Source organism: Pteronotus mesoamericanus, unplaced genomic scaffold (genome assembly GCF_021234165.1).
Source record: "Pteronotus mesoamericanus isolate MK-2021 breed Mesoamerican mustached bat unplaced genomic scaffold, CSHL_Meso_final contig_94, whole genome shotgun sequence".
Taxonomy (NCBI): Eukaryota; Metazoa; Chordata; class Mammalia; order Chiroptera; family Mormoopidae; genus Pteronotus; species Pteronotus mesoamericanus.
In genome coordinates, this window is record NW_026555285.1 from 27,820,971 (window position 1) to 27,847,832 (window position 26,862).

The window sequence follows — 26,862 nt, forward strand, 5'->3', positions numbered from 1 at the left end:
GTTTTCTTCAGGACCAGGAAACTGGAACATCACCTAACAATTACTGAGTGCCTGAAGTCCACACAGTTACTGTTCCCACTAGTATAACTCCTGACGTGTTTGCCACTCTTCATTGTCCTGCAAGCTCTTCCCAGGCAACAGCAGTTTATTGGTACAGTGTAGGTACTTTAGAGATTGACTATATGAAGTAAAATGTTTTAAGGTAACTATCTCAAAATATTTTGGAAAACAGCCATTTAATCATTACTAATTTTTGTGGTTAACAAGGGAAGATACTTCAATGTGTTCCCTTTAATATGAATTTACACAATCCCCCCTTTCCTATATAATCTGGTACATATGCAGTTTAAAAGCCATTCATTACCTGCTTTTTATTTTATAAGTAACATGATGTGACAAAGTACTATCCATTCTTTCTTTGAATCCTAACTCTTTACTTTGGGGGAGATATTTGAGATGAAGGTCAAGGATGATGATCGCACTTATTACTTGGTATGAAACAACTATTTTTTCAGTGAAATCAAAATATCTTACATCTTGCCTTCCTACAGCATTCATTTCCCAAACACTCAACAGCTGTTCAAGGATCATTAAGAAAGTACAGAAGGCTTTCAGGAAGAGAGCACATGATGTAAGCTAGGTAAATGAAAAATAGCAGTGATTACCGAATTCCCCAACAGATCTTAATTGTCTTGAAATCCAAAAACTGCCATACCAAACACAGCTTTCAAGATTTAGAAATGACAGATTGTTCCTTCTAAAAATGTTATATCTTTCTCCATATTTTTCTATCAATATTAAATAATCAAATTACTTATGCAAAGTTAATCTGCTCTTCAACGAGCAGATGAATGCTCTCTTTAAATGATCTTTACAGATCCCTGAATTTGCTATCCTGTCACTAAATGATGGATATTCAATTGAATTTTTCTGCATAAACAGTTCTGTTCAATCCAGAAATAAAGTAGTATGATGGGACAGACATAGTCAACAGTTCAATAAAAATGCAAATTTTTAAGCAGACTCCCAAACAAGATGGATGCCAAGAGGCCCACTCCAAGACACATCGTAATTAAAATGCCAAAGGTTAAAGATAAAGAGAGAATCTTAAAAGCCACAAGAGAAAAGCAGTTAGTTACCTACAGGCGAATTCCCAAAAGACTGTCAGCTGACTTCTCCAAAGAAACTTGCAGGCTAGGAGGGACTGGCAAGGATTATTCAGAGTCATGAAAAGCAGGGACCTACACCCAAGATTGCTGTACCCAGCAAAGATATCAATTAGAATCCAAGGGCAGATAAAGAACTTCCCAGACAAGAAAAAACAAGTTCATCATCATCAAACCATTACATGAACATTAAAGTGACTCATTTAAGAAAAAGATCAAAACTATGAACAATAAAATGGCAAAAAATACAAATCTATCAATTAAATCTAAAAAGCAAACTAAGCAAACAAGAACAGAGACAGAACCATGCATACAAAGAATACTTTGATGGTTCCCAGATGGGAGGGGGGTATGGGGGAATGGGTGAAGAGGTGATGGGATTAAGAAGTACAAAAAAGTAGTTATGGAATAGCCATGGGGATATAAAGTACAGTACAGGAAATGGGGCAGCCAAAGAACCTAGACACATGACCCATGGACATGAACAATGTTGGGACTGCCTGACGGAGTGGGTAGTGCTGGGTGGAGGGGAGGGCAGAGGGGGAAAAATTGGGTCAACTGTAATAGAATATTCAAAATATAAAAAAATTAAAAAATGCAAATTTTTTAAATTATTAAAATGCACTTAAGAAAGTAATAAACTTTCACACACTCTTTAGGTTTAAAAATGTCCTCTTAAGGTTTTTGTTTTGTTTTTTTAAGGAAACCAGTCCTTGAGGTTTTTTTCTTGACTGTAGCTATTTTTCAATCTTCTTCTTCTTTTTCTCTGGTTCATTAATGTCCATGTTTGAAGTATCAGTGGGGACACTTATTCCTGGTATCTAAAGTAATGTAAATGGAAAAAAAGGAGGTAAGCAAAGGCATAAAATAGGAATAATTCTCATTCTCATCTTTCCCTTCCCAATGATATTTCCAATTTCAAAAGGATGTAGAGGTAGCGGGGGAAATGGGGTTTTTTGGTTTTCCACACAAAGTAACAGTGGTTCAAAAATGTTAGATATCATCTCAACAGGTAAGAAAGGGGTCATTTCAGAAGTATGTGGTTAACACATCTAAATATCCCAGCTGGGCCACTGTGACTGTAAGCATCAGAGGCCTCAGGTGTGTTGGGGCAAAACAAAGGTTAAGAACCAATGTCTTAGGTGAAACATACTTTATCTTAATCTGCAAAAGTGCAGCTTTCAAAAAAAAAAACCAATAAAAGTGACAGCTTAGGGGAGAGATCTCAAAGAGTTTGGCTTGTCTTACCGATGGCCTCATAAGAATCCTAAGCAACCTGGATCGTATGGCCTAGGGAGATCACTGAGAAAATAGGAATTGCTAGGCAAGTATTTGTCCTCCACACTACTTACCAAGTTTCCACTATCATTAAACAGAAATAACTTATGACTACATCAGTCTTTCACAAATATATTCCATTACAACGCAGATAATATAAGTTTGGTCTTACCTGTGGTTCCACCAGGGACATTCGAATTTTCTGATGCTGAAGATTTGATGAGTCCAACATGATTTTCACTTTAACTTTATCAAATATATGGAACACAGTGTCTTCTATTTTAAGTGAAGGTTTCTAAACAAAAGACATTTTACAATTTTTAATTACTTTCATACACTTGAGGATTTGTTCTAATTCTTTAGAGTTTACCTTCATATTAATTTAAAAGCTTAAATTAAAAAACTACTTGCATATTTAATAAGCACATCTAAATGTTCTACATGACAAAAACCAGGAATCTAGTAGCCTTACATAAATATAAGCTACCATACTTCCTCCTTTCATTAAGATGGTCCCAAAGTAATTCATTACTCTCAGGATTCTTACCAGCAAATTGCTGGTTTAGTAGAGAAACACAGCACAAAGGTACTACGGGCAGAGTTTACTGTTTTATCGTTCCACTAAGGTTAGACAAGTAGGGAGTATGTCTGATAAGAGACACGAAACAGGTTTAAAATCTCTCCCTGAGCTCAAAGCAGTCATTTATGTATTCCTTTACTTTAATCCATCTCTCCACTTAAGGCACTGTGTAATTCAGGTTTACTTAGGGGGGAACTTTACATGGTATAAAAGAAATCAGTCAGCTTGTGTATGTGGGAAGATACACTAAGGTGAGAAACTTGGTATAAGAGTTTAGCTGGCACAATTAAATTCTGTAGAATACAAAAAACAATTTCAACCCTTTCAGGTTTTTGTAACCTATCAAAGAAAAAGCACCCCTCCCCCGCATCAAAAGCAAACAAATAAAAACATTGGGAATACTATACCTCATCATCATAAATAAGCCGTGGCTTTGGTTTGTCCTTTTCTTCAAAAAAAACCGTACCTTCTAAACCGTACTTCGGAATTAACACCACAATAGCATTTTTTTTCACAAAAAGAATATAGGCTTCTTCACTTACTATTCCTTTGCTTTTGAAAAATAACTGTAAAATAACATACTTTATTAAGAATCATCTTAAATATTTTGAAATTAACAAAACAATTTTGAAATTAATATCAAAAATGAACAAAACTTCATTTCTCTTATCAAGAGAAGGCAAATACCTGGGTATGAAAAGCCACTGATGCACGTTGGGCATATTGAGCCATTTTGTGCCGGAAATTGAGATTCTTACATATATCTGCAAGCTTGTGTTTGTCTGTCAACTCTGGATAAGTACAGTCAGCCCCAATAGCCGCAGCCAACAACCGATGAACAATGATGTCCGCATATCTACTCATAGATATATAAAGGAGAAATAAGAATCATGCCACATTAGCATTAAAATCTTTTTAAAATTCAAAATGAGCCATTTTCAAGGAAAAAGTACCTCCTGATGGGTGAAGTGAAATGTGTGTATATCGGGGATGCTAAGCCATAGTGATGAAAATCATTATCCATCCCAGAGCAGAAGTACACAGCTTGCATCATGCACCGAGTAGCTAAGATTCTTAACAGAGTATTCAGATACGGGAAGATAGGAGACTCGGCCTGATCCAAAGAGTCAGCCAAAGACTTGGCTGTATCAGTCTTAATTTCCAAATTCTGTGAATAAAGAGGAGGGAAAGAGCACTATATTTTAAAATCAGTACCATCATGTGTTCAAAATATAATGAATCAGGATGATCAGGTAGTAAGTGTCTTTATCTTTTATCTTTCACCTACAAGACTAAAACTTATAGAAAGCAGTGACTGTCCTGTGCAACATCAAAGCTTAACTTTTTTTTAAATGCATTTAAAGACACTGAAGTATCAACATCCTGAAGGATGGTGGGAGCAGCAGCACTGTTTCTCAAAGCCCACTTTGTGCCTGATCTGCTGGGGCAGGAAAAAAGAAATCCAAGCAGATCTGGATACTTTCCAGTATGTCTGGATTTTCTCTGCATACATTTTCCTTCCATTCAAAGTAGAAGTCAAGGCCACAGACAAAATAAAGCTGCATTGGTCACTGCTGCTCAATGTTGTGATACATCAAACTTAGCTGTTTTATTCTACTTTGGGAGGTGAGGCAAACACTTAAATCCTCCTTCCTCTACCCAGATCTTAGGAAGAGGAATAAGACAAGAGAAAATCCCCCAATTTACAGCATAAGCCTTAGAGCACAGGATAGGCTGATTCTGTTCTGATGGATATGACAGCAGAAAGCCTACCATGAAGGTCTGGTAACTCAAAAATCAGTGCTATCCTGGCAGAATAATGTCCCAAGACTCAAAACAACTCCTGCCAGCTCTCTTCTGGACAGGAAACATGGGACCTTACCAAGTGATGCAAACAAAACCAATGTAAGCCACAGTCGCCCCAAGCATAATGGAATTTATGCCTAAAAGAAAATCTACTAACCAGAGGCAGGGAGTATATGGGACTGAGGAAATGGTTTCCTTTCTATATTCTTCATTTTTCCATGTATGCAATAAATGGTCTTTCTTCTTAGGGACATGATATAAAGGGGGCTTAACTGAGTTAAAGGTATAGAGAAAAAAATTATTTGTAGGTTCAGCAGTTCAGAGGAGGCATGAAGTAACATGCACAGAGAACATGTGTAAAGGCACAGAGATACGAAGAGCTTATTATGTATCCAAGATACTGCAAATAAATATATATAAATGTCTAAAATTAACATATTGTACACCTTAAATGTACACAATGTTATATGTGAAATATATTTCAATAATAAAAACTAAGAACTACTGCCATATTTTTGCATCAAGAAATGAACATTTTTATGGAGATGTAAATATAGATTATTCACTGCAACAGATAGACCACAACACAAACACAGATAACTTTCAATCTATAGAATTGTACCTTGGATTTAGCTGCCTTAACAAGAATTTCATAATTTGATGGAGGAGGAGCAGGATGTTTTCGAAGCAGAGCATGTTCAGAAAATTCTTCATGAATTTTTTTTGCAACAGAGATATTGGCAAGTAACATAAATTCTTCCACCATGGAATTTGTTTCTCTATCAATGAAAAAAATTATTAAAAAAGGGAAGAGAATCCAAGACTTCTACATTATCATTTATTTCCAGGTTACCTTTTCTGCCTAGAAGGTAATGGAAGTACTTCCTATGTAACATTCATATGTGTGCACATATTTTTATAACCTAGGGCTCTTTCATTTCTCTCCTACTATGTCAACAATCCCTTACTATGCATCTACTGTGTAAGTAAATCTCATCCTAGAGTGTTTACAAATTGCATTTAAAAAAATAAAAGCTTTGCTAACTTTAATATATAAAACCTAAATCAGAAACATTTTTACCTCCTTTTACTAAGCCCAAATAAAAGTAGACTTTTATTTAACTATAAATCCATAAAAATAAAGTTTATTAAGAAGAATTTAAGTCATATGAATTTTGAGTTAAAAAGTTAAACTTTGACCAATAAATCACCAAATTGAAGAGATATTTATAATAGCTACTCTGGGTGCTTATTATGGGTCAGGCATTGTGCTGTAAGTGCTATATAAATTGTGCCATATATATATTTATTCTCCTTGGCATATAAGACTAAGTATTATTCTCTGCTCAATGTCAGAGTTGTTAGTAGTAACAGGATTCAAGTTCACACAACCTGACTTTGAAACTCTTAAGCAATCTGATACTGCTTTTCAATCTAAATAGTCTATGTCCATTTAAAATATAGTTGAATAAATCATCTGCCTTTTGTTTACGTAGTACTTTCTTTCTCCCAAGTCACTGAACATGCATTATTTATCATTCATTCCTGTTTACATTTTAAATAACATCTAATACCATCTTGACGAGATTGCTAAAGTATATTAATTTTTTAAAATATTAGTAATATCTCCTATACCTTTAAAACTTATGGAGATAATATCTTAGAAATGTTTTTCTTCTAATAGGCAGGAAGAAATGATGTTCTATTTTGGTAAAGCTGGATTCAACTTTTTTCTCAAAAGAGCTCCTAGTGTTGGGCTCACTGTTCATACTAACATTAGACTTTTTGCACAGAAATTTCCCCCTCACTAAGCTCTTTTTTAAATTTTAGTTCTAATGTTACTGAGCACATACTGTTCCAAACTAACGAACTTAGGTATATTCTCATTTTTAATTCTAAGTCACCTTCTAGGAAAAGTATAGATGCAAACTAAATTTCAGAGTTACCTTATCTAAGAGACATGGAAAAGAGGCCTAACTCTCATTTAGCCAACAATTTCCTTGCTTCCTAAAACTTAGCTAAATCAATAAAACAATAACGACGGTAGCTGAGTACAACATCTGAGCACTCTTCCCAGCACCCTGTGAGGCATGTACCATTATCGGTCACAAATAAACTGAGGCATAACCTGTCCAGAGCTGTACGGGCAGTAGTGGAACCCACACCTAGGCTGTCTGGCCCCAAAGCCCCATAGTCGCCCTTCCAGCCCACCACAGGAACCCTACATTTAATGCTTCCGGAACTGATCAGGGCACTCTTCTTTTACTTACCATCACTGCCACTAGTCAGGTTTAGTACACCGCACACTTCAAGTCATACAAATTCAAACTGGAAATTTTTCTATTGTAATACTAATCCCAGTTTTATGTAAGAAAAACTTAAAAGTGAGATGTTTACTTTTCTGTATAGTTCATAGTTTAATATAAAATAAAATAACAGAAATCATAACCCTATTAGAAATGGATATTTTGGGTATAACAACATTTTGTTTACTAACAAACCAGACAGTACATTTAAAATCAAAATCTACTGCCCATCAAAAAAAATGCATACCTAAGCTCCTTGGTCTGTAGATCTATAGGATCATGAGTTTCACTGTCCATATGAAATCGAACTTCTGGAGAAGAAAGAGACAAAGCCCTAAATAAAAATTAAAGAGGTCAATTACTCAAGTGCGCCAATAACAGACATAATTCTGAAAGTGATTTTCTAAAACAGAAAACAATTATAGCAAGTATGCAAGTTATTCTTCTTAAAGCTCTATGATCACCTTGTTAACACAAGAGCAACACAACAGAATGAGTCCTTGCGCTTCTTAGGGTCTGAATACCTTCTGTTGCCAAGCTATAAGATTTTATTGTTATGTGGGTTTGTAATCGCTCTTACTGATAAAAAAGGTGACTGGCAGCATATTATTTACCATGGAAAATCATGTGTTAGGGTGAGGATGATGGAGAGAGAAAAAAGGAAGCTGGTGTGGTAGATCACTGACATGAGAAGATCCACACTTCAAAAGTATCTTCCACATAAACTCAACCAATAAAGAGATTGATAAACTACAGCTACTAATATGTTACAAATACTTATGGCTATTAATTTGAGTGCTGTGTGTCAGATAACATACTATGCTGAGTACTTTACGTACATGGTTCATATAATAACTTATAAAATAACAACTTAGCAACTCCTTTGACAAGTAAATTCGTAAAAGCAACCTAAAACAGAATTTTAATAAGGCTGGGTAACCTTGTGCAATCACAGAAAAGGGGAAAAATAACGAGGTGAGACAAATTGAGATCCAAGTCCTTTTCTTCCTTAACTCCTCACATTTATTAGAGGAGCAGCAAAAGGAATACTAACCAGCAAGGAAATCTCAACAAACATTCTTTTCTTGCCCTGTAGTATTTAGAAGGTTCTACATCAGATCTATTATGTGTTTATTAATATATTTTGACTTAAAAAGCAAGGTATACTAATTCCATTTTGATGATGCTTTCTTCATAAACCACTATCCATGACATGGCATTGATCCTTTAACATAGACATAATTTAAGATAGTATTTATTTCTTTTTTTTTAAGTTTATAGTAGCTTTATTGATAGTAGCCAAAAAATGGAAACAAGTAAAATATTCATCTACAAAAGAAAAGAGAAACAAATGATGTATAGCTATATCATCTAATATACTCTGAAGTTTAAAAAAAATAAACTGCTGAACACTCAACAACAGGGAAAGATCCCAAAATTTTATGTAAGAAAATGAAGCCAGACACAAACCAGTACAGAGTAACTTCACTTCTCTAAATCCAGGTACAGGAAAAAACCTAGTAAGATAGTACTTATTTCTTAAGAAGGCAAAAGATAACTTTTTGTTTTTTAATGATTGTTTTCTCAACTCTCCCTAAGACAGAAAATTCAATGACAGCTTTTGCCAGTAAGTGACCTTCTATTTACAAAATTAAAGGTCATTTTTGAAGTTAAAAAATATATTTTCTATTGGAATTATGAAAAGCTATGTTACAAATGCAAGTTTACATCTTACTTTAAAATCATGAATAGTTTCAATTGTGTTTCATTTGGTTTCATTTTAAAACTTTCTAAAAATTATCTTTACACATACTTTCTTCTGATGCCTCATATATTGCAAACCTTCAATAAACAAGTATTTGCTGAATAATGTTTCATTTTGTGTCATAAAAATTCAATTATAGTCCTCTTTTTTATATCTACATGACAAGCTTGAGCAGTGATTTCATTGGGATTTCATTGGGATGCATTAGTTGCATCCAAATTATCCTTCTGGTTTCGAGTTTCTTTTTTAGGATCATATGAAAATTCCCAGGAAACTGAGGTGTGAATAGAGATAGTAATGGCGCTGCATAACTACCTAGAACAACACTGTCCAATGAATGGTACTTTCTGCAGAAATGGAAATGTTCTCTATCCACACTTTCCAAAAAGGCAGGCACTATCCACATGTGGTTACTGAGACTTGATTTATGGCTAGTGCAACTCAGGAACTGAATTTTTAATTTAAATTAAATAGGCACATCTTATGAATAAACATAGACCTACGGTTTGCATTCCCCCCCAAAAAAACACTTTGTGGTAACTGCTTAACACCGTATCCTGGATGGGCGTGGGGACCCAGACACCCCCCATCTAAAAGGCTCGTGAACTTGCTTTACTCTGATGGTTGATGATATCTTTCAAAAGTCAAATTTCTTTTAGCTACTTCAACAAGTGTGGGTACTTGGACGCTCCCTATCTTACCGCTTTTGTAGTTAGGCAAATGCCATGACACGATAGCTAAATGGCATGAATCTGCCAATAGCTATCAGATCTTTGGGAAGACTACTTCTAAATAACTTTTAATCATTTAAAAAATAAAGGTGTTGGATTAAACAATATCCTAAATCTCTTGCAACTCTCAAGTGCATTAAGAACTTCCTCTACATTTATTTAAACTGAAAATCAGCGTTCAATATGGACATTCATTTCCAATTAAAATTAGAAACAATCCATAGAAGAGTCTTGAGGTGGTCTTGCCTTCTTAGAATTTCTTTAAGATTTTACCTCAAGCATGTCATTTTTTTAGAACAACAAATTAAAGGACAGAATTCCTAAACAAACATCAGTCCAGAATCAAGTTGCTAATATTTAAAAGGTAGCTAGGGGTAGGATATCTCTACATAAGAGTCTTTATTCAGTTTATTAAATAATTCATCATTGTCCATGATAAAATACTTTAAGGAATTCACAAGTTATCTTAATGCCAAGATAAATGAATTAAGAAATATCTTAATAAATATTTTTGAAATGTACCCTTTTTCAATTCTTCGTTTTTTCAAAATTTTAGCTAGCTTATTCAGTCCACGGAGACTAATGGTAATCTCATCATTCATGGTTGCTGAATCAATTCTCATCTGAGCTTCAGCATATGTAAGGGAAGCCTAAAGAAGAAACCATATGTTATTATAAGCCTTACAAATTATAAAAACTGGTTAACTACATTCTTATATTTCCAATATGTAAAATCCATGATTTAGAAAAACCTAAATATCATTAAAAGAGAGACTCCTAACTACAACATTTATATTCCACATGTATGATTTCTGGTTCAACTCTTATCAAATGTATTACGCAACACAGGCAAACTTACAAGTAATATAGTAGTACGGTTAGTATATAAATTGCTCACAGTTTAATTACTTTCATATTTCATTTAATGTATACATACTCAGGTAATGCTAAAATCAAAAGTAAGGTTTGATTATTCTCTGATAATAGCTGTAAAGTGAAATCCTTTCTAGAAGGAATTACTCCTCTACTCACTGGCAAATACTTAGGAAAATTGCAGTAATCTAATCATTAGGTCTTGCAGGAAATTTACTAAAAACCCAGAATTAAATACCTAAAAATGAAACAAATCATAGTAATAAAAGAATTAAAGTAATTTCCAATTTCAACCCACATATACAAATAGTTGCTTCTGTTCCTATTCCAGTCTTCATGAAAAGCTACCATTTTTTCAGCTGACTTTTTTTTTTTTAAAGATAACTTCACAGCCCTGGCCGGGTGGCTCATTTGGTTAAGTGTCTCCCGTGCACAAAAAAAAAAAAAGAAAAAGAAAAAGAAAATGATTGCCAGTTCAATTCCCGGTCAGGGCACATACCTAGGTTGCAGGACTGATCCCCAGTTGGGGGGCGTACAGGAGGCAACCGATTGATGTTTCTCTCTCACATCGTTGTTTCTCTTTTTCTCTCTCTCTTTCCCCCTTCCTCTCTTTCTAAAGTCAATAAAAAATATATCCTCAGGGGCAGACAAAAAAAAAAGGTAACTTCACAAGTAAAAGTCAGGAACAGCGTGTTAGATGATGCAAGCCAGGTCCGATTCTGGGGACAGCCAACTCCTCTACCAGGAGCTAAGAGTTCCCCTTCCAAACAAAAATGTTTTCTGTTATATGTTCAATAAATGTGTTTTTTTCATATAATTTTGTTATACTGGCAAAGTCTAGGAGAAGAAATAAATTCACTGCTATTTAAAAATACAAATCTAGGAAGGCTTAAATCATTCACACATCACCATTTGTCATTCTAACACTGCTTTCTTCCCAACTACAAGTTGATTATAACAACAACAAAAAAATGACATGAAAAAGGGAGAGAAAAAGCAGGTAAATTTGAAAAATGGATCTCTAGAAGAAGAGGGTTTGGCAAACCTTACAGTAAGATTCAGGGGAAAATAAGAATACAGGGAATCTGTGGAGGAGTATAAAAAGGGAAAAGGAGGAAGACAATCTGGCCCCATTCTGTCTGAGCACACATCATAGGCCAGGTCTGCTGGAGCCCAACACTGATTTATAACATCATTTCTATGAACAAACATGGGAAACAAGAAGATGGTATAGAGGCCAACTTCTGAAATGCTAACCAGTCATAAGTTGGGGCAGCTTCAAATGCTCGGATTCCTGAGTTGGGATAAAAGTCACCTATTTGGTCTTCTTATGTATCTAGGCTTTCTAAGTTTCTGAATACAGGACAATGGCTATGTGAAGTCATTTATAATTAACATCAAGAATTAAGCAGATACCTGCAAGAATCTAGATTTTGTTGTAACACTGGGGAAAAAATTTCTTAACATAATAAGCCTAAACCTTTCAAAACAATCTAGAACGCTGTTAGAAGTACCAAGGATTTTAAACATTAAATGTTAACCAGGAAACTAACCTTTGAATTAATGACACTTTTTGTAAATCTCGTTTTTAAGATATCAGCATTGTGATTCATTTCCCAAATACATGAAAATGCCAACCTATGTGGAAAAAAAATACAGTATTTGTTAATAGGAATCAGTTAAAGTAGTAACTACTGTGGTCTTATGAAAAAACATGCATAAATACCTGTCAACGTTACATCTTAAGGAACATAAGTTAGAGCTAAGCAATTCTGGAACCATGTCAATCCTCTGGAACACATAAAATAGAGTCGCAGATTACTTAGCTATATCTATACAATCATTTATTTGAGACTGTATTCTCAAACAGCATTAATTTAACAAGTAAAAAAAGGAGTATTCTGGTCTGTGTGAATAGAACTGAGAAAACACGAAATAAGTCTATTTCTAGAAAAACATTGTACTTAGACAAAACTTTTAAAAAACAGAAGCAATGAAAGAAAACTGGACTTCATGGCAGTGGATCTAAGCTTCAGTCCTTGACGCTAGCCACCAAGTTGTCCTCTGAACATCTGATCTCTAGTCTGGACACTAAGATTGCACTATATAACTGTACTATATAACTAACACAAGTCCTGCTAGCTCCATGACTGGACCTTTCCTTACAGCTTAACACAAACTATATGGTGTTTTTAAAGTACTAAAAAAGACACTACATTTTTATGGACAACAGCTACCCAGAACTTTGACAATGCCTTCATAACAGACTAAGCTTAATTCTCCCCTCTACTTTCACAATTTTTCTCTATAACTTTATGGGACCCTACTTAATGAAGAATAAACAATAAACTGTGACAGAATAAACTCATTTAATTAGTTGCCCATTAATAGTAAGTTAAATGCTACACAATAATTTATATCAACTACATCTACTTCTTATTTGGGCCACTCAGTAAACAAGAAAATTGCAATTTACTGATTTAAGGTCATCTTATTCTATACATTATTAGTCTTTTAGCTAATTCACGTACTATTCCAAACTTTGACTATTTAAGCATTCACAAGCTCTATGGTCTCTATGAATTAACTGCACAATTAATATAATAGCCATTCATCAAATTTCATCAAAATTTCACTAAATATTGAGGCTGTCTTTTCCTCAGGAACACCTCAGATGATTTTATTATGAAGAATAAAACAAAGGATGAAAAAGTTGAAAGCATGTACCAAAATTCCATTTTTAATTTAACACATTTACCTTTTCACAAAGATACACAGTTGTTCCCCTTCTGGCTGATTCTTGATCCAAAGCATTTCCTGGTCTAATAAAATGGCTAACATCAGCAATATGAACACCAACCTTAAAAAGATAAAAATGAAAAGATGTCAATATGCTTAATTGGAGAAATGTAGCTTTAATGAGAAGAAATTTAGCTAAATGGAAAAAGGACTCAGTCACGTTCACCACTGCAGTTTTTGATACAAGCCCCTTAGTCTCTGCAGCTACAACTGACTGTACTTGGCACAAGTAAATCACAAATAAATTATACAATGGGTGAGAAAAGGAAATGAACTCAAGAACAAAACTGTATGTGGATAAGAATGCAATTACAAAACGAATACCTCCAAATTTCCATTTTCAAGTTCTTTACAATGCAGAGCATCATCTATATCAGTGCATCCTGGTGGGTCCACACTACAAACACAGAGATGTCTCAGGTCTTCTCGGTTTTTCATGTCCTAGAAGATGAAACATGATTAAGAAATAAAAAACTGTTTTGGGAGCATAAGGGCAGCTGTAATAAAATCAACACTATATTTACTGAAATCAACAATATATTTAAAACAAAAAAAAACTTGTCTTATTTCTTAATGATAACTAGACATGATCATTTGCAACTTGTAGTTTTCGTGCCTTTGGAAAATTTGACATAATCTAGTGTTGGTCCTCCAGAAAAAAAAACCATCTTTCAGTAAAGCAAATGATTTCTGTAACACCTAAGAGTTCTGTACCTAACTAAATGCGGGGAACAGGGGACTATGGTTTCTACATATTTAAAAACAGAGAATTCAAACAAAATTAAATCAGGTACAGTAATTTATAAAGGCACTAAGAATTCTTTTCAGCTTACCTCTTCAGTAATGCTCCAGGGCATCTTTGGTAGAAAGCTAAGAACAGCCTGTGAAAAAGGCTGATGGGGAACATCATGCTCAAGCAACAAAACTTCTGTTTCAGTCTCTTTATCTCCAACTTCACCTAAATTTTTCACGAAGTGTCCCTAAAACCAAATATTATTATTGGAAAAGTATATTTTATAGGTGTTACTGGGTAATTTATATCTTATTACCACATTAAGTTCTTGAGCATTGATATATAACTTTAATATTTCTAAATGTAGCCATTAAGTACTTCTTAGAAATGATCCTTTGGTAAGTTAATGCTGATAATTATGAAAATTTTCAAGTGTATATAATAAAAACTTAGCAAAGGCCTAGTTCTTATATAACAAAGCATCTGTTTATTTTCTATTATCTTTCAAGTTTAGAATGTGCTTCAAATACAGTAGTTTCAGAATGTTTATTGGCATCTAGTTAGGTCTTATAAACCATTTTTTGTAGTCGTTATCAATAAAAGTTAATTGTTTGAAAATTTGAGTAAAAGTAAGTTAATACTTACATTGGAATTTCATAAGATTAATTTTCAAATTGGATGCATTACTTACTAGCTAACTGAAATATTCCTAAATTTCAGTATGAATTTTATACATCAACAGACTAGTTTCACTAAGAGAAGCAATTTTATTCCCAAATTTTCAATAAAATACTCTAAAACAAAATTATTAATTCAAACCTACATTTGGATATCTGGAATTTCTGGGCCATCCATCAATAGCAACGATAATTCTCCGTCCTTCCAATGCAGAAGCCTGTCTGGTTTCTATCCGAATTCGAGGAATTCTCTTTTCAGCAGGTGTAAAGAGATGTCTTCTTGACTGAAGAAAATGAGCAAAAAGTATTTCACATACACACAAAAACTGGGATAAAGGCAAGGGAAGAGCTGTTCTATTAAACTGTATCATTTTTAATTACATAGCAACATGCTCTCTACTCACCTCCTTAATATCAGACTTGGAAAGCATGCCACAATACGGTCTCCAATTCCTTTTTATTATTCCTACAACTCTACCTGTAGGCTTTAACATTTTTTCATTTACAGCCGTCCTAAGCTGAGATTCAAAAATAAAAATAAAAATCTTCAGTTATTTTTCCCCTAAGTATAATGACCCAATTTCCCTTCATAATTAGAATATGAATATGGATACTAATATTTTCAGGCCTAAATTATGACATAAAAGTACAGAATCTTGATGTTTCAAAATTCTAGGCAATAGCATGTAAAAACAAACCATGGAAATTTCCTGTAATACAAAGGATTATAAAAACACATAACTGAAAGAAATTAATATAACTGAATAAATATCTCAGAATTCAATTCCTTTCCGTTTTAATACGGGGACTCACTAACATATACACAGGTATGGGAATTAATAAACTAGGATTTAGTATTAGCTTGCACTAGTCAGCTATGTGGTATTTATTAATTCTTAGAAAAGAGAGAGAGAGATTTATCTTTAGTAGTTCTTCCTTATTCATAATAAAAATTTTAAAAAAGGGGTATTTCTTATTAGACACAGCAGAAGGATCTTAAGGTATTTCACCTCCAACACTCCTCTATGGCTTAGACTCCACGGGGATAATGCCATAGTAAGACTCCAGAGCACTGCATAAAACTCATGGAAAAAGGACTGCTTATACTGGGTGAATAATTACATTACTCATGTCATTCTAAAATAAGGAAATTAATAGGTCATAGCAAGTAGACTTTGGCTCCTAAGAAACAACTGAAAGTGTTCTCTTCCTAACAAATATGGTAATTGAGAAGGAATTATTAAACAGGCCCAAATACAAGGGCTCAAAAGTACATCTACTATGCTAACAGAATTTTAACATTACATAAAAATGTTCCAGAAAATTTTAATTTGTATTTACTTAAAACTCATCAATTCAGACAGATCACATTCTGAATGCCATACAGTTCAAGTTTCATAAACAAGTCAAGTCTTTTTGTATTTTAAACCCATTTATTTGAGCAAAATAAGACGTAAGTTTAAAATACTACTTAAATACTTGGAAAAAAGTCAGCTGTGTAGGACTAGGAGGGGGAACCCAGAAAAACAGATTTATAAAAAATTGTGTATTTATTCTTACATGCTTAAACTTCAGTCACCTTCAAAAGTACTCACCATTTGATAAAATACACCTATTGAGACTTTTTTCCACTGCTCAAAATAAGTTTTGAACTCATCAATTTTGATGCCTTTTAGTGCTTGTTGTTTTTTGTTTCACCCCTTCCACACTGGCAAAATCTTTCTCTTTGAGGGCTTTTTTCATTCAGGGAAATAAAAAAAGTAGCTGAGGGTGAGGTTGGGTGAACAGGGGGTAGGGCACTGGGGTCATGTCATTTTTGGTCAAAAACTGCTCAACACCCAGCAGGGTGTGGGCAGGTGCGTTCATAAATCACCCATCATGAAATGGGCAAATGCATTTAAAGACCATACAAAAAAAATTCACTTAAGCCACATGCAGCCTCTAACAACAACGCCAGCTGATGCGTGGATATAGATGGGTTCCTAGAACACTCACCTACGTGGGGAAGCCTGTACTACATGGGACCCACCCCCCAGAAGACAATTCTAGGTTTTTTTGTGTCCCTCCTCATACAATTTTGTTCACTAAACCTGAAAGCAATAAAAGTTGCTTAATTTTCTCCAAAGCTAACACATTAATTATATAGAACTGCACAGAAAAAAATAAAAACTTGCTTGGTTTAATACAATGAGTTCTCTTTCTTCTTCCTTCTCCACATCATCTTCATTTTGACCTTCATCATGTAAAACCACAGACGATGGTGCTACCCACTGATTCTTAGAGAGAAGCTCCACGGCCACAATGTCTTCATGAATAGCTCGGTTTAAATTTTTAAGCCCTTGTATGATTATCTGTGTAAAACAGTAAATGCATGTGTCCAAATATTTTTAATGGCAATAATGGGAAGATTACTTAACAGAGGTTTAAGACATTTTGAGTATCTCTATGCATCTCTATTTTTCCTCCTTTATATTTTTCTTCCTTATAGTGTCCACTTACTACATCCTCTTAATTTCTCCGTATCCAGTAGAAAATACATGATCAAAAAAAACAAGTTTGTGTTCATGGCTCTGCCATAACTCTTACATTAATGCCAAGAGACCTTGGGAAAATTTCTGAATCTCTCTAAACTTCAGGGTCCTGAAGGTAAAACACAAAAAAAGACCTACTTTGATTGGCTAGGTTGAAGACTGAGTGAAATGCAGCCGGCACAGCAGTTAGAAGAGGACCTGGCAACAGTAAGCACCCCAAAGCAACTGCTCTCCACTTTAAGTGTGGGAAGGGCCCTGGAGCAATCAATGCTGTGTAAACAGTACACTCCATAACTGGTCATAATATGTCAAAAAGAGGCTATTTATTATTATTTGATTAATCTTAAGAGTCGGTTAATAGAAAGTTTTCTTCAATATGCAGTTTTCTAAAAAAGTGATTAATTCTACTATCTAAATACATCCCATACAATTGCCTTCTGGAAGTAAAAGCAAATTTAAAATCTCACACAAAATTTTTAAACACTTATGAAAGAAAATGCTGAACAGAAAGTATTTTAGTGTGTAAGGAATATATTTACACACTTACCTCTTTGTTTTCTTCAGCATCTCCATGAACCCATACTGTAGCTTCTAAGTAATTTTCCCTGCTGGCTCTAAATGTTCCTTGAAGGTATTTGCCAGATTTTATGCCTTGTTGTAGCTTACTTAAGGGAAGATGCTCTGAAAATATGATTTTCCCACTTTCTATTTCATTCTGTGTAATAAGCAAACCAAAGATACCGTTACTATGTAAATCTTTTTCATATTCAGTATATAACTATTATCACTATCAAGTAATTTCTTTTAAAAACCTTCCACGTCATGGTATATACAACTCTATCAATGAGCAGAGTGAGAAAAAAAAATGCCTTCTATTCTTAGGACAACGTACACAAATATTTCAATTTCATTACATCCGGATGGAGAGCCACAGATGTACGTTACGAAGGAACTCCACACCCACAACCACTACCCCAGGCCTCCCAAAACGAAGGTGTGTATTTAAGTGGGCGCGCAGATACACAAATGCTAATTTGAAGCCTCAATTCCGTGAAAAACCTGTGGCTACTAAAGCACAAGAAATGCACTTTGTATTTTGGCTATTTCAAATAGCTAAGGATGTAAGATAGAGGTAAGTTGGGAACTGCCTTACATCTACAACATCTATCAAGATTCTTAGCAACCTCAACATCCAAAACCCTAACTGGCTGGCTCCTTTTCTTCTCCATCTTCCTTTGTGCTTCCTCCTTTTGGCTTACCTAACTTCCCTGTCTTCTCACTCTCAGATGGGTGACCACAATATCCACACTGAGAATTGGAAGCAGCCAATACATGTTCTCACCACTGAATCTGCCCACTTACTTGCATCTGCACCAAAATTCGGCTTTCTTCCCTGTAACAATGAATACACAGGATACTATGTTTCTGTTCTTTCAATTGGGCACTACAAACCATGTCCTCTCCTCTATTCAAGAACTTTGTCCTTTAACTATCTTTTCTCTCTGCAAATTGTTCCCTCTCTACTGTAACATTTTACCATCATATAAATGTAAGACGACCGGCAATAAATCAATAAATGCAATTTTGGTCTCCTTCCAAACCCTCTTTCTACCACGGTTTTTGAGTATGTGCCCCTAAGCACATTCTCCCATAAGCTCTGTGGTTTTTCCTGCATGATATTGCATTGCACAGTGAACGTGAGGCACACACATGTATTACACCGTATCCTACACTTATCCTACCGTAGGACTTAATCAAATACCGTGTATTACCAATGTTACACTATTTCTTGTTTCTTCTTCTAGATGAGTGCTATTTATAAAACAACATTGCGATGAAGGAAGTATTCTTTCTGTGATGTCCAAAATGAAGGCCACCAGGCTCAAGTGGCTCTTGAGCACTTGAAGTGGAGAGTGCGACCGAGAAACTGAATTTTTAACCTGAATTAAATTTAAGCAGCCACATGCAGCTAGTGGCTACATATTAGAGAGGGCAATCCTAAACCTGTATTCTAAAAATCAAGCCCAGCTTTTATTTTTCACTTACATTTAGTTTTTGTAAAGCTGACTCAAGGAAAACAGGGATGGGAAAAATACTGTAAAGACTGGATGTATGCATAACGTTCTACTACATAAAACCCATTTCTATTATAACAATAGCTGCCATTTACATTTACCCTGGCTGTGTGCCAGGCTGTGAAATAAGCATTTTATTAATAGTGCTGTTATTATCTCATTCAATCCTCATAACAACACTATTAACTCACTATTGCTAAACACACTTTACATGTAAGGAAATGAGGGCTCACAACGTTTAATGAGTCCCATAGCATGTCCTCTAAAGTCTGTTAATGCAATTGATCCCTTTACTCATCCCTCTGCCTCTGATCTCGCCGTGATACAGTGCAGCATCCTTCATATTGACACTAGAGGGCTCTTTCAAATACATAACATTTCTGATCATTCTCCCCAATCCCTCCCAGGCACACTTTTATACATCCTTAATCTCTTCTTGCCTGCCATTATGTAAGGTACAGAGCCAGAATTCTGTCTGTTATCATCTCTTCGTAGCTGCCCTTTAGGAAGACCTTTATAAGACAGTTTAAAAATTACTGACCTACAGAAAAATTATAGGCCCTCATGATCAGGCCCTTCCCTTCCTGTTCTAACTCTTAGGACTTCCTTTCCTCTTCCTTCGGAATTACTGCTACCGGTGCATGCACCGTCTGCACTGCCCGCTGCTTCTTCATAAAGTACCTGGTGCTATTCCCAAACCAGCCACAGATTCCTTTATTTATCCATCAACAGTGCTTCCAAGTGCCAGGCCATACTCAGGTTGCTAAGGAAATTCTGGCAAACAGTGCCATTTTAGGAAGTCACATCTTTTTGGAATGCCATTTTGACTCCAGCCACTCTTACTGTTGTAACTTAACTCCTATCCCAATTTCCACCAACATTCTAATTTTTAAATTTCATACCCTAAAGTGGTTATTTCTCTTCAGAACAAAATAAAACAAATTCAAACATACCCCTTCTTCAGACAAACAAGCAAGACGATCTATGAGATCAGGGTTAGCAGTTAGGCTCTTTACATATTCTTCACCTGAAAAATAAGTTTATTGTTCTTCGTAAGTTCAAGTGTTTTTTAATTTGTTTTTTTCTTAGATATGGAAGAACGTCGTAATCTTGTTTGTGATGGTACATCTTTCAATTCTTGCGGGGGAAAGGCCCCTATCTGTTGATGTGGTCATACCCCAGCACAGACAGTGGGGCAAGCGTATCTTTGAGCTTTTATTGCTAAGCCAATTCCAAATGGTGACAGGGAAATTAGCCACCAGGCACCACAAAACACTGAGCTTAGAAAGGCAAAGAAATTTACAAATGCAAAAATAGAGGTAATTTAGAACTATGAAAATATTATACAGTCAAGTGACTTTCTGACCACGAACCTGATAATACTTTTTATGTGCATTTGCAAACATGATTTAACAGTTGATGCATTTAGACTTACAAGTAAAAGCTGGTATTCCTTCTTCTATGGCTTTCTCTTTGTTTTTCCTGTCATTTGTTATGAAGATAACTTGCAGCTGATTCTCTGCTGACATTTTCTTCAAATGTTCATTGTACCATTTTGCTGCTACTCTAATGGCTCTATCATTCCTATCATTAGAATTTTCTCCCTGTTTTTGTTCTACATAAGTTTCTCTAAATGTAAAGAAAAGAAAATTTTTTTAAAAAGGAAATGAAAATTAATAAAAACAAAGATATATGAAAAGTTTTAAGACATAAATGTTTAATAACCACTAAACTTAAAAGTCAATGGTATATCTTTATCTCTTGAATGTATTCAGATTTATACCTCAGAGAGGAAATAAACAGGATCTGTATAATTAAGTTTCTAAGACAATTTGCTTGAAAAAAGAAAACCATGTTATTAATGGGACAATAAAAAGGCTAAAACCATTTCACCAAAAGAAAAATCAAGGTCAGAATTTATACTTCAGTTGGAACATCAACCAAGTAATGATTTGCTGGAAAGAACTACAATTAAGCTTTGCAGGCTTGATAATGAGGTTTCATTCGAACTGTAGTTTAACAGTAATTCCTAAAAGCTATAAATAGTACAATTTAATTTATGATCATATGCTTCTGTAGTTAAGTTCACAATGCATGTAAATTATCCATAGTAAACACACAGTAAAAGCCAGAAGCAATCTAGAGACTGAAAGACCAGATACAGATATGACTGCACACTCCTTTCTATCTACTCTGAACTCCCAAATATGTCAGCATATTTACTTATTTGAATCTGTTTTTCAACCCAGATTTAAGTATAACAAAACTCAGTTCAATAACTTCTAGTGCTAAAGATAGTAAATTCAGCCTTGGCTGGTGTGGTTCAGTGGATTGAGCATCAGCTTGCAAACCAAAAGGTCTCCAGTTCAATCCGCTGTCAGTGCACCTGCCTGGGTTGTGGGCCAGGTCCCCGCTTGGGAGCATGCGAGGCAATCGATTGATGTTTCTCTCTCACATCGGTGTTTCTCCCCCTATCTTTCCCCCTTCCTTTCCCTCTCCCTAAAAATAAATAATATCTTAAAAAAAATCCATTTTTGAAATTTTAGACTTCAATAGTTTTTATAATTATTTTATCCCTCACCATTAAATGCATCTACTAATGCTTTAAGTGTATCAATCACACAACACTGTCATATAATTTTTGAATTGGTTTTAGTATGACTTGAGCAACAGTATCTTATGAGATTTGCCCAAGTGTCATAAGGAAGATTTTCCTGTCAGCCCCAGTACTGCAAAACTGTATTTATGTAGTTACGCTAACAATAACCTCTGATTAGGGATCTGACGATCAGGCTACACAAAAACTTGTTCTTTCTGCACTGTAAAACAAGTGAGATCGCTGCTTACAGAATTCAAGGATGAGCTAAGAATAAGAAGGCTACAAGTGTTTCACTAATGTTTTTTACAAAGACAATTTTTCTTTAAAGTTTGGGATGTAAGAATAAAGAAGAGAAAATTAAGAAATTAAATTTTTAATTTGCATATTACAATAGGATTTCATTACCCTATCTAACAGCTAACCCAGTGGTTTTCAATGGGTGATTTTGCTCCCTGAGAATATTTGAAATATTTGAATATTTATTTGAATTTGAAATAGAACAAAGAATTCTGTACTTCAACCATATCTTCTTCAATGTGATTAATTATAAGGGATTACTGTAACATTTAAAAGCCCACTAGGAATAAATTTGCTTTATGTCCTGACTGGTGTGGCTCAGTGGATTGAGTGCCAGCCTGTGAAACAAAAGGTCGCCGGTTTGATTCCCAGTCAGGGCACATGCCTGGGTTGTGGGCTAGGTCTCCTCTTGGTATGCAAAAAGCAACCAATCAATGTATCGCTTACACATCAGTGTTTCCCTCTTCCTTCCTTCCTTCCTTCCTTCTCCTCTCTCTAAAACTAATAAATCTTAAAAAAAAAAATAAAGCTGCTTTGTTATTTAAAACCTCTTTCTCAAACTTTGACATTTTGTTAACCTATGTTGGCTATTGATATAATACGATATTCAAAGAACCTAGGTAAATCTTACCTACCATGATTCTATTGTTCAACACATACTAAAATCAATTCAAAACGAAAACATTTTGGAAATAAAAATACCTCCTATAGCCTACGAGTCAACAGACCTTGCTTCGAGGTTTGAGCCAATGAATGTCTATGTGACCTTAATGAAGTCTACTTAGCATTATGTTCTTTCTATACAACTCTATGAGAATCAAATAAAACTCCTGTAAGTATGAAACCTATCAGATACTTTCTGACATCATCAGTCACTGACAGGAGCCCTTCCTTAAATTTAGATAATTCTGTGGTTTTCTGATAATTAACAAAATTTCTCTTCTACCTATGGTGCTCGTTAGTGAATGTATAGAAATGCTTCTCCTGGTTATTGGTCACATCTCGGATTCGTTTATATACTGGGGCACTCCGATTTCTCACTTCTTGCATAACTGTTTGTAGTACAATTACATTCCTGATGGCAGGGTCCTCAAGAACATCAATCTTAAAAGAGAAAAGACAAGAAAAATTAATTTCTTTCTATGTTCCTTTGTAAATTGTTTCTGTCGAACATAAAAACCCTTTCGGTTTAAAAAAACACTAAACATGCATTAAGATAAAAAGATATTTTGCTATAGAAAATCCTTGAGGTTTAGTAAAGCACATGTAAACAGGCATTCTAAAACTTCGCAGAATTCAGTCCATTAATAAAAAAATAGTAATAACAACGTTGGCCCACACAGTTTTTGTTAATAGGCACTTAAAAAGCTGCCAAGAGGTCACAGACTAGACGCCACGGAAGCCCAGGCCCGGGCCTCCAGGCACTTACAATCGAAGGCGGAAGAGATACCAGGAGTTAGAAAATAAACATGTCCAAAATTCTTATCGTTCCAAGAACTCCAAAACAGTACATAGAAGGAAAAGAACCTCGGCCTGAGGGACAGGAGGTATGGGTCCCGAAGGGTTTGCCTCTCCCTAAGTGCAGGATGCTGCCACAGACACGCCTCTCTGGGCCTCAGTTTCCCCAGCTGTCACACCCCTTTTCCCGGCGGAGCCCGCCCTCCGACTCACCTGGTGCAGCAGCACGTTAGTGTCAGGCAGCAAATAGTGAGGCTGCGGGCAAAGGCTGCTCGGTGGGTCCAAGGGCTGGGGCTCAAGGACCGGCCCCTCGTGCGCACCGCGGCACGCCGCGCACCCCGGCGCACCACAGCCGATGTCGTCCCGCAAGTAGTGCTCGCGCACGATCTTCATCACGCCCCCCGCGCGTGTCTTTTTTAAGAAAGTCTTGGACTTCAGCATCTTGCCTCCCGGGGCAGAATCCCGGCTCCGACAGCACTGCTCAGGCAAAATGTATCAAGCTAGGAGCCCTGTCGCACAAGTATACTTTACCCTGAGGTTCCCCCCTTCCCGCTCCAGATATTAGCAAACACCTCTCGCGGGAAAACGTCGAGACTGATGTTGGTTGGCTCTCCGAAGGCTGCGAGAATTGGGCGCAAGAGAAGAGCAAGGGAGGATGCGCGGCCCCCAGAGTCATTTCCGCTCAGGAACTAGGGGGACCCGCCTCTGAACTCCAGCTCCCAAGATGCATCGCTCTCCGCGCCGGGGCGGATCGGGGCTAAGTTCCGGCTCTGGAAAGTCTGCACGCTGCCGCTTCCACTGGCCTCCTCCGGGCGCTGAAATGGTTGTCCTGGTTACCGTTCCTAACGGTCCCGGGCCTGAGATTCGTTATTGAGGGGCTGCAACCTGAGCTGTAGCCTGAAGATGTCTTCAGCTCCTTGAAATATTGGCAGTGGCGGCTGGTCCACCCTGCGACGTGGAGTAATTGAAGCTTTCAAGGTAGCTCTCAGCTATCCCTTCCTTTCACGCCTGGGGCAAGGAATCCTCCGATGCTGCCAAGTTTGGATTTTATTCTTCGCCTCTCACGTGTGGCCATCCTCTGCCCCTGATCCTTTGTATTCCAGGTGATGTTGCCTGTCTTTGATTCCACCTACTTTTACCCTTTGCCCTTTAAAAAGGGGGGAAGCCGATCCAGCTAAAGTTCTTGCCGTTTCACCTCAATACACATCGTTCCTTTTGGAAACGCTGATATTTGCAATACCGTAAATAATTCATGATATCGTGTTGTACTAAAACAGGAGTTGCAGAAATTCTTTTGAAGGGGTAAAACGTTCGATTTAGAATTCTTGAGCTTTTCTTTTTTACCTTCTCGTTTTCATGCTGCAATCTGCGAGCCTATAAAAAGGGTTATGTCACTGCCTCCCTTTTTAAAATATCTTCACTGATGCCTCATTGCCTGCAGAATAAATTTCGAACACATTTGATTCAAGGCCCTCCGCACCCTTGATTATTAAGGGACGTGTGGGGGGTTCTTTTTGTTGGGGGGCGGGGAATGAGGGAGTCACTATTCTCATTCACAAAGACTTGGCCCCAGCCTAACAACCACTATCTTCCGCTGTCGTTTTACACTCCCACCACCTCTATACCAGCCTTAACACCCGCATGCTTTTCCCTTTCTACTGTTTCTCCCCAAATCCAAGTTCTATCTCTATAATCTTCCCTTGACCAACTCAGAAGTGATTTCTTACATTGAACATGTGCTGTTTTTATTAGTGGCATTAGAGCTTTATCCTTTCTTTAATTTGTTTCCTCCAAGTAAGATTCCTGCCCCCCCCAAAAAAAACTGGGTTTCTTATTCATCCAAGTGCTTGAGTTCATAGTAGGAGTTAATGAGTTTGATTTAATACGTTTGCTCTGAGCAGTAATTTACTAATCTGTCCTAGATTTAGTCTTTAGATTTGCCTAATAATTACTTAGGGAATCCTTAGTATCTCTTTAATATACTTTATGCTTTCCAAAGAGAATGTTTGAGTCATTTAAATTAATATTTTTTAACTTACAGAAAATTGAAATAGAATTGGAGAAGAAAACTGACCCATAAGAATGTCTCAAAAAATTGCCAAGGCATCAAAAAAAATAAACGTCTCTAGCTCTCTGGAATCTGAAGATATTAGTTTAGAAACAACTGTTCCTACAGATGACATTTCCTCATCAGAAGAGCGAGATGGTAAAATCAAAATCACTAAGCAGCTAATTGAACGGAAAGAACTACTTCATAATATTCAGTTACTGAAAATAGAGCTATCCCAGAAAAATATGATGATCGACAATTTGAAAGTAGATTATCTTACAAAGGTAAGATTAGGTGTAAATTTTTGTTATCTAATTGATTTATTGTCTTCAAGCTGCATATAAATAAGAATTAAATATTTATATATATAATTTGAACTTGAGATAATTGTATTTTTTGCATAACTTTTAAAAACTGATTTTAGAAGGGAGCGTATGTGAATAATACTTCTGTGTATCAAAAGTACTGAAAGAAAGGATGACTTAAAAGGACAGGGATGAGTCACTTCTGTAGACTCAAATTTCTTAAATCTAGCATGTATGAGGTATATTTTCTTAGGTTTTTGTTTCTAGTCTAGTTTTCTGCTTCATCAAGAACTAATCCTGATGTAACTAGTTTGGTAGGAAAGAATCAAGATCATAATTATTGAACTTGTATAATTCTCTGCCTTGGAGATTTGTTTTCTTTGGTGTCTTTCTATGTAGTATTTACTATATATGTCTTTCAAGTTGATAATTACCATGACGTAGTACCAAGTACAAATTCAAGTGCCATAGTCTTTTAACAAGTGGTATTTGCCAAATAAGAAGGGATATCCTGGTCCTTGTTTCTCTGCTTTGTGTGGTTATTTACAATTACACAGTATTGTATGTAAGACCTCGTAAAGTTGTCACTAGCTATAAGAAATTTATCGTGATTTCGGAAAAACAAGAGACATGTCTTAACTCTACTACTTCTGTCCTGAGAAAAATCTTTTCTTTCTAATGGCAAACCCTCCGCCTTTGCTCTTTATCCCATGTCTTCCTACATTCCCCTCCCACTCTGTTGTTTCAGTTATACCTTCTCTCTTGCTAATTCAGTCTACAATTTTAGTCCTTGCCTATGTATACTAGTGTACTTCAGTATTTTGCCCATTGCA

General features: G+C 35.8%; 2 protein-coding genes across 2 annotated transcripts in view; one reads left to right on the top strand and one right to left on the bottom strand.

Annotated features, from left to right (window-relative positions):
• Nucleotides 1-1,599: 1,599 nt before the first annotated feature.
• On the bottom strand, nt 1,600-24,320 carry DIS3 (DIS3 homolog, exosome endoribonuclease and 3'-5' exoribonuclease). The gene is made up of 21 exons (XM_054586419.1): nt 23,888-24,320; nt 23,163-23,320; nt 20,756-20,949; nt 20,274-20,347; nt 17,793-17,960; nt 16,889-17,065; nt 15,119-15,232; nt 14,861-14,998; nt 14,138-14,284; nt 13,629-13,745; nt 13,264-13,365; nt 12,232-12,296; nt 12,059-12,143; nt 10,155-10,282; nt 7,384-7,470; nt 5,453-5,609; nt 3,978-4,192; nt 3,712-3,880; nt 3,432-3,590; nt 2,617-2,739; nt 1,600-1,987 (listed from the first exon to the last, which is right to left on the bottom strand). The coding sequence occupies exons 1-21, from the start codon at nt 24,113-24,115 to the stop codon at nt 1,904-1,906; spliced, it is 2,889 nt and encodes a 962-aa protein (XP_054442394.1). The 5' UTR covers nt 24,116-24,320; the 3' UTR covers nt 1,600-1,903.
• A 113-nt stretch (nt 24,321-24,433) lies between these two features.
• PIBF1 (progesterone immunomodulatory binding factor 1) overlaps nt 24,434-26,862 on the top strand; it is a 177,386-nt gene continuing 174,957 nt past the window's right edge. The window contains exons 1-2 of the mRNA XM_054586420.1: nt 24,434-24,777; nt 25,716-26,008. Of these exons, the coding sequence (XP_054442395.1) occupies nt 25,757-26,008 (252 nt within the window). The 5' untranslated portion in view covers nt 24,434-24,777; nt 25,716-25,756. The remainder of the gene's footprint in view (nt 24,778-25,715; nt 26,009-26,862) is intronic.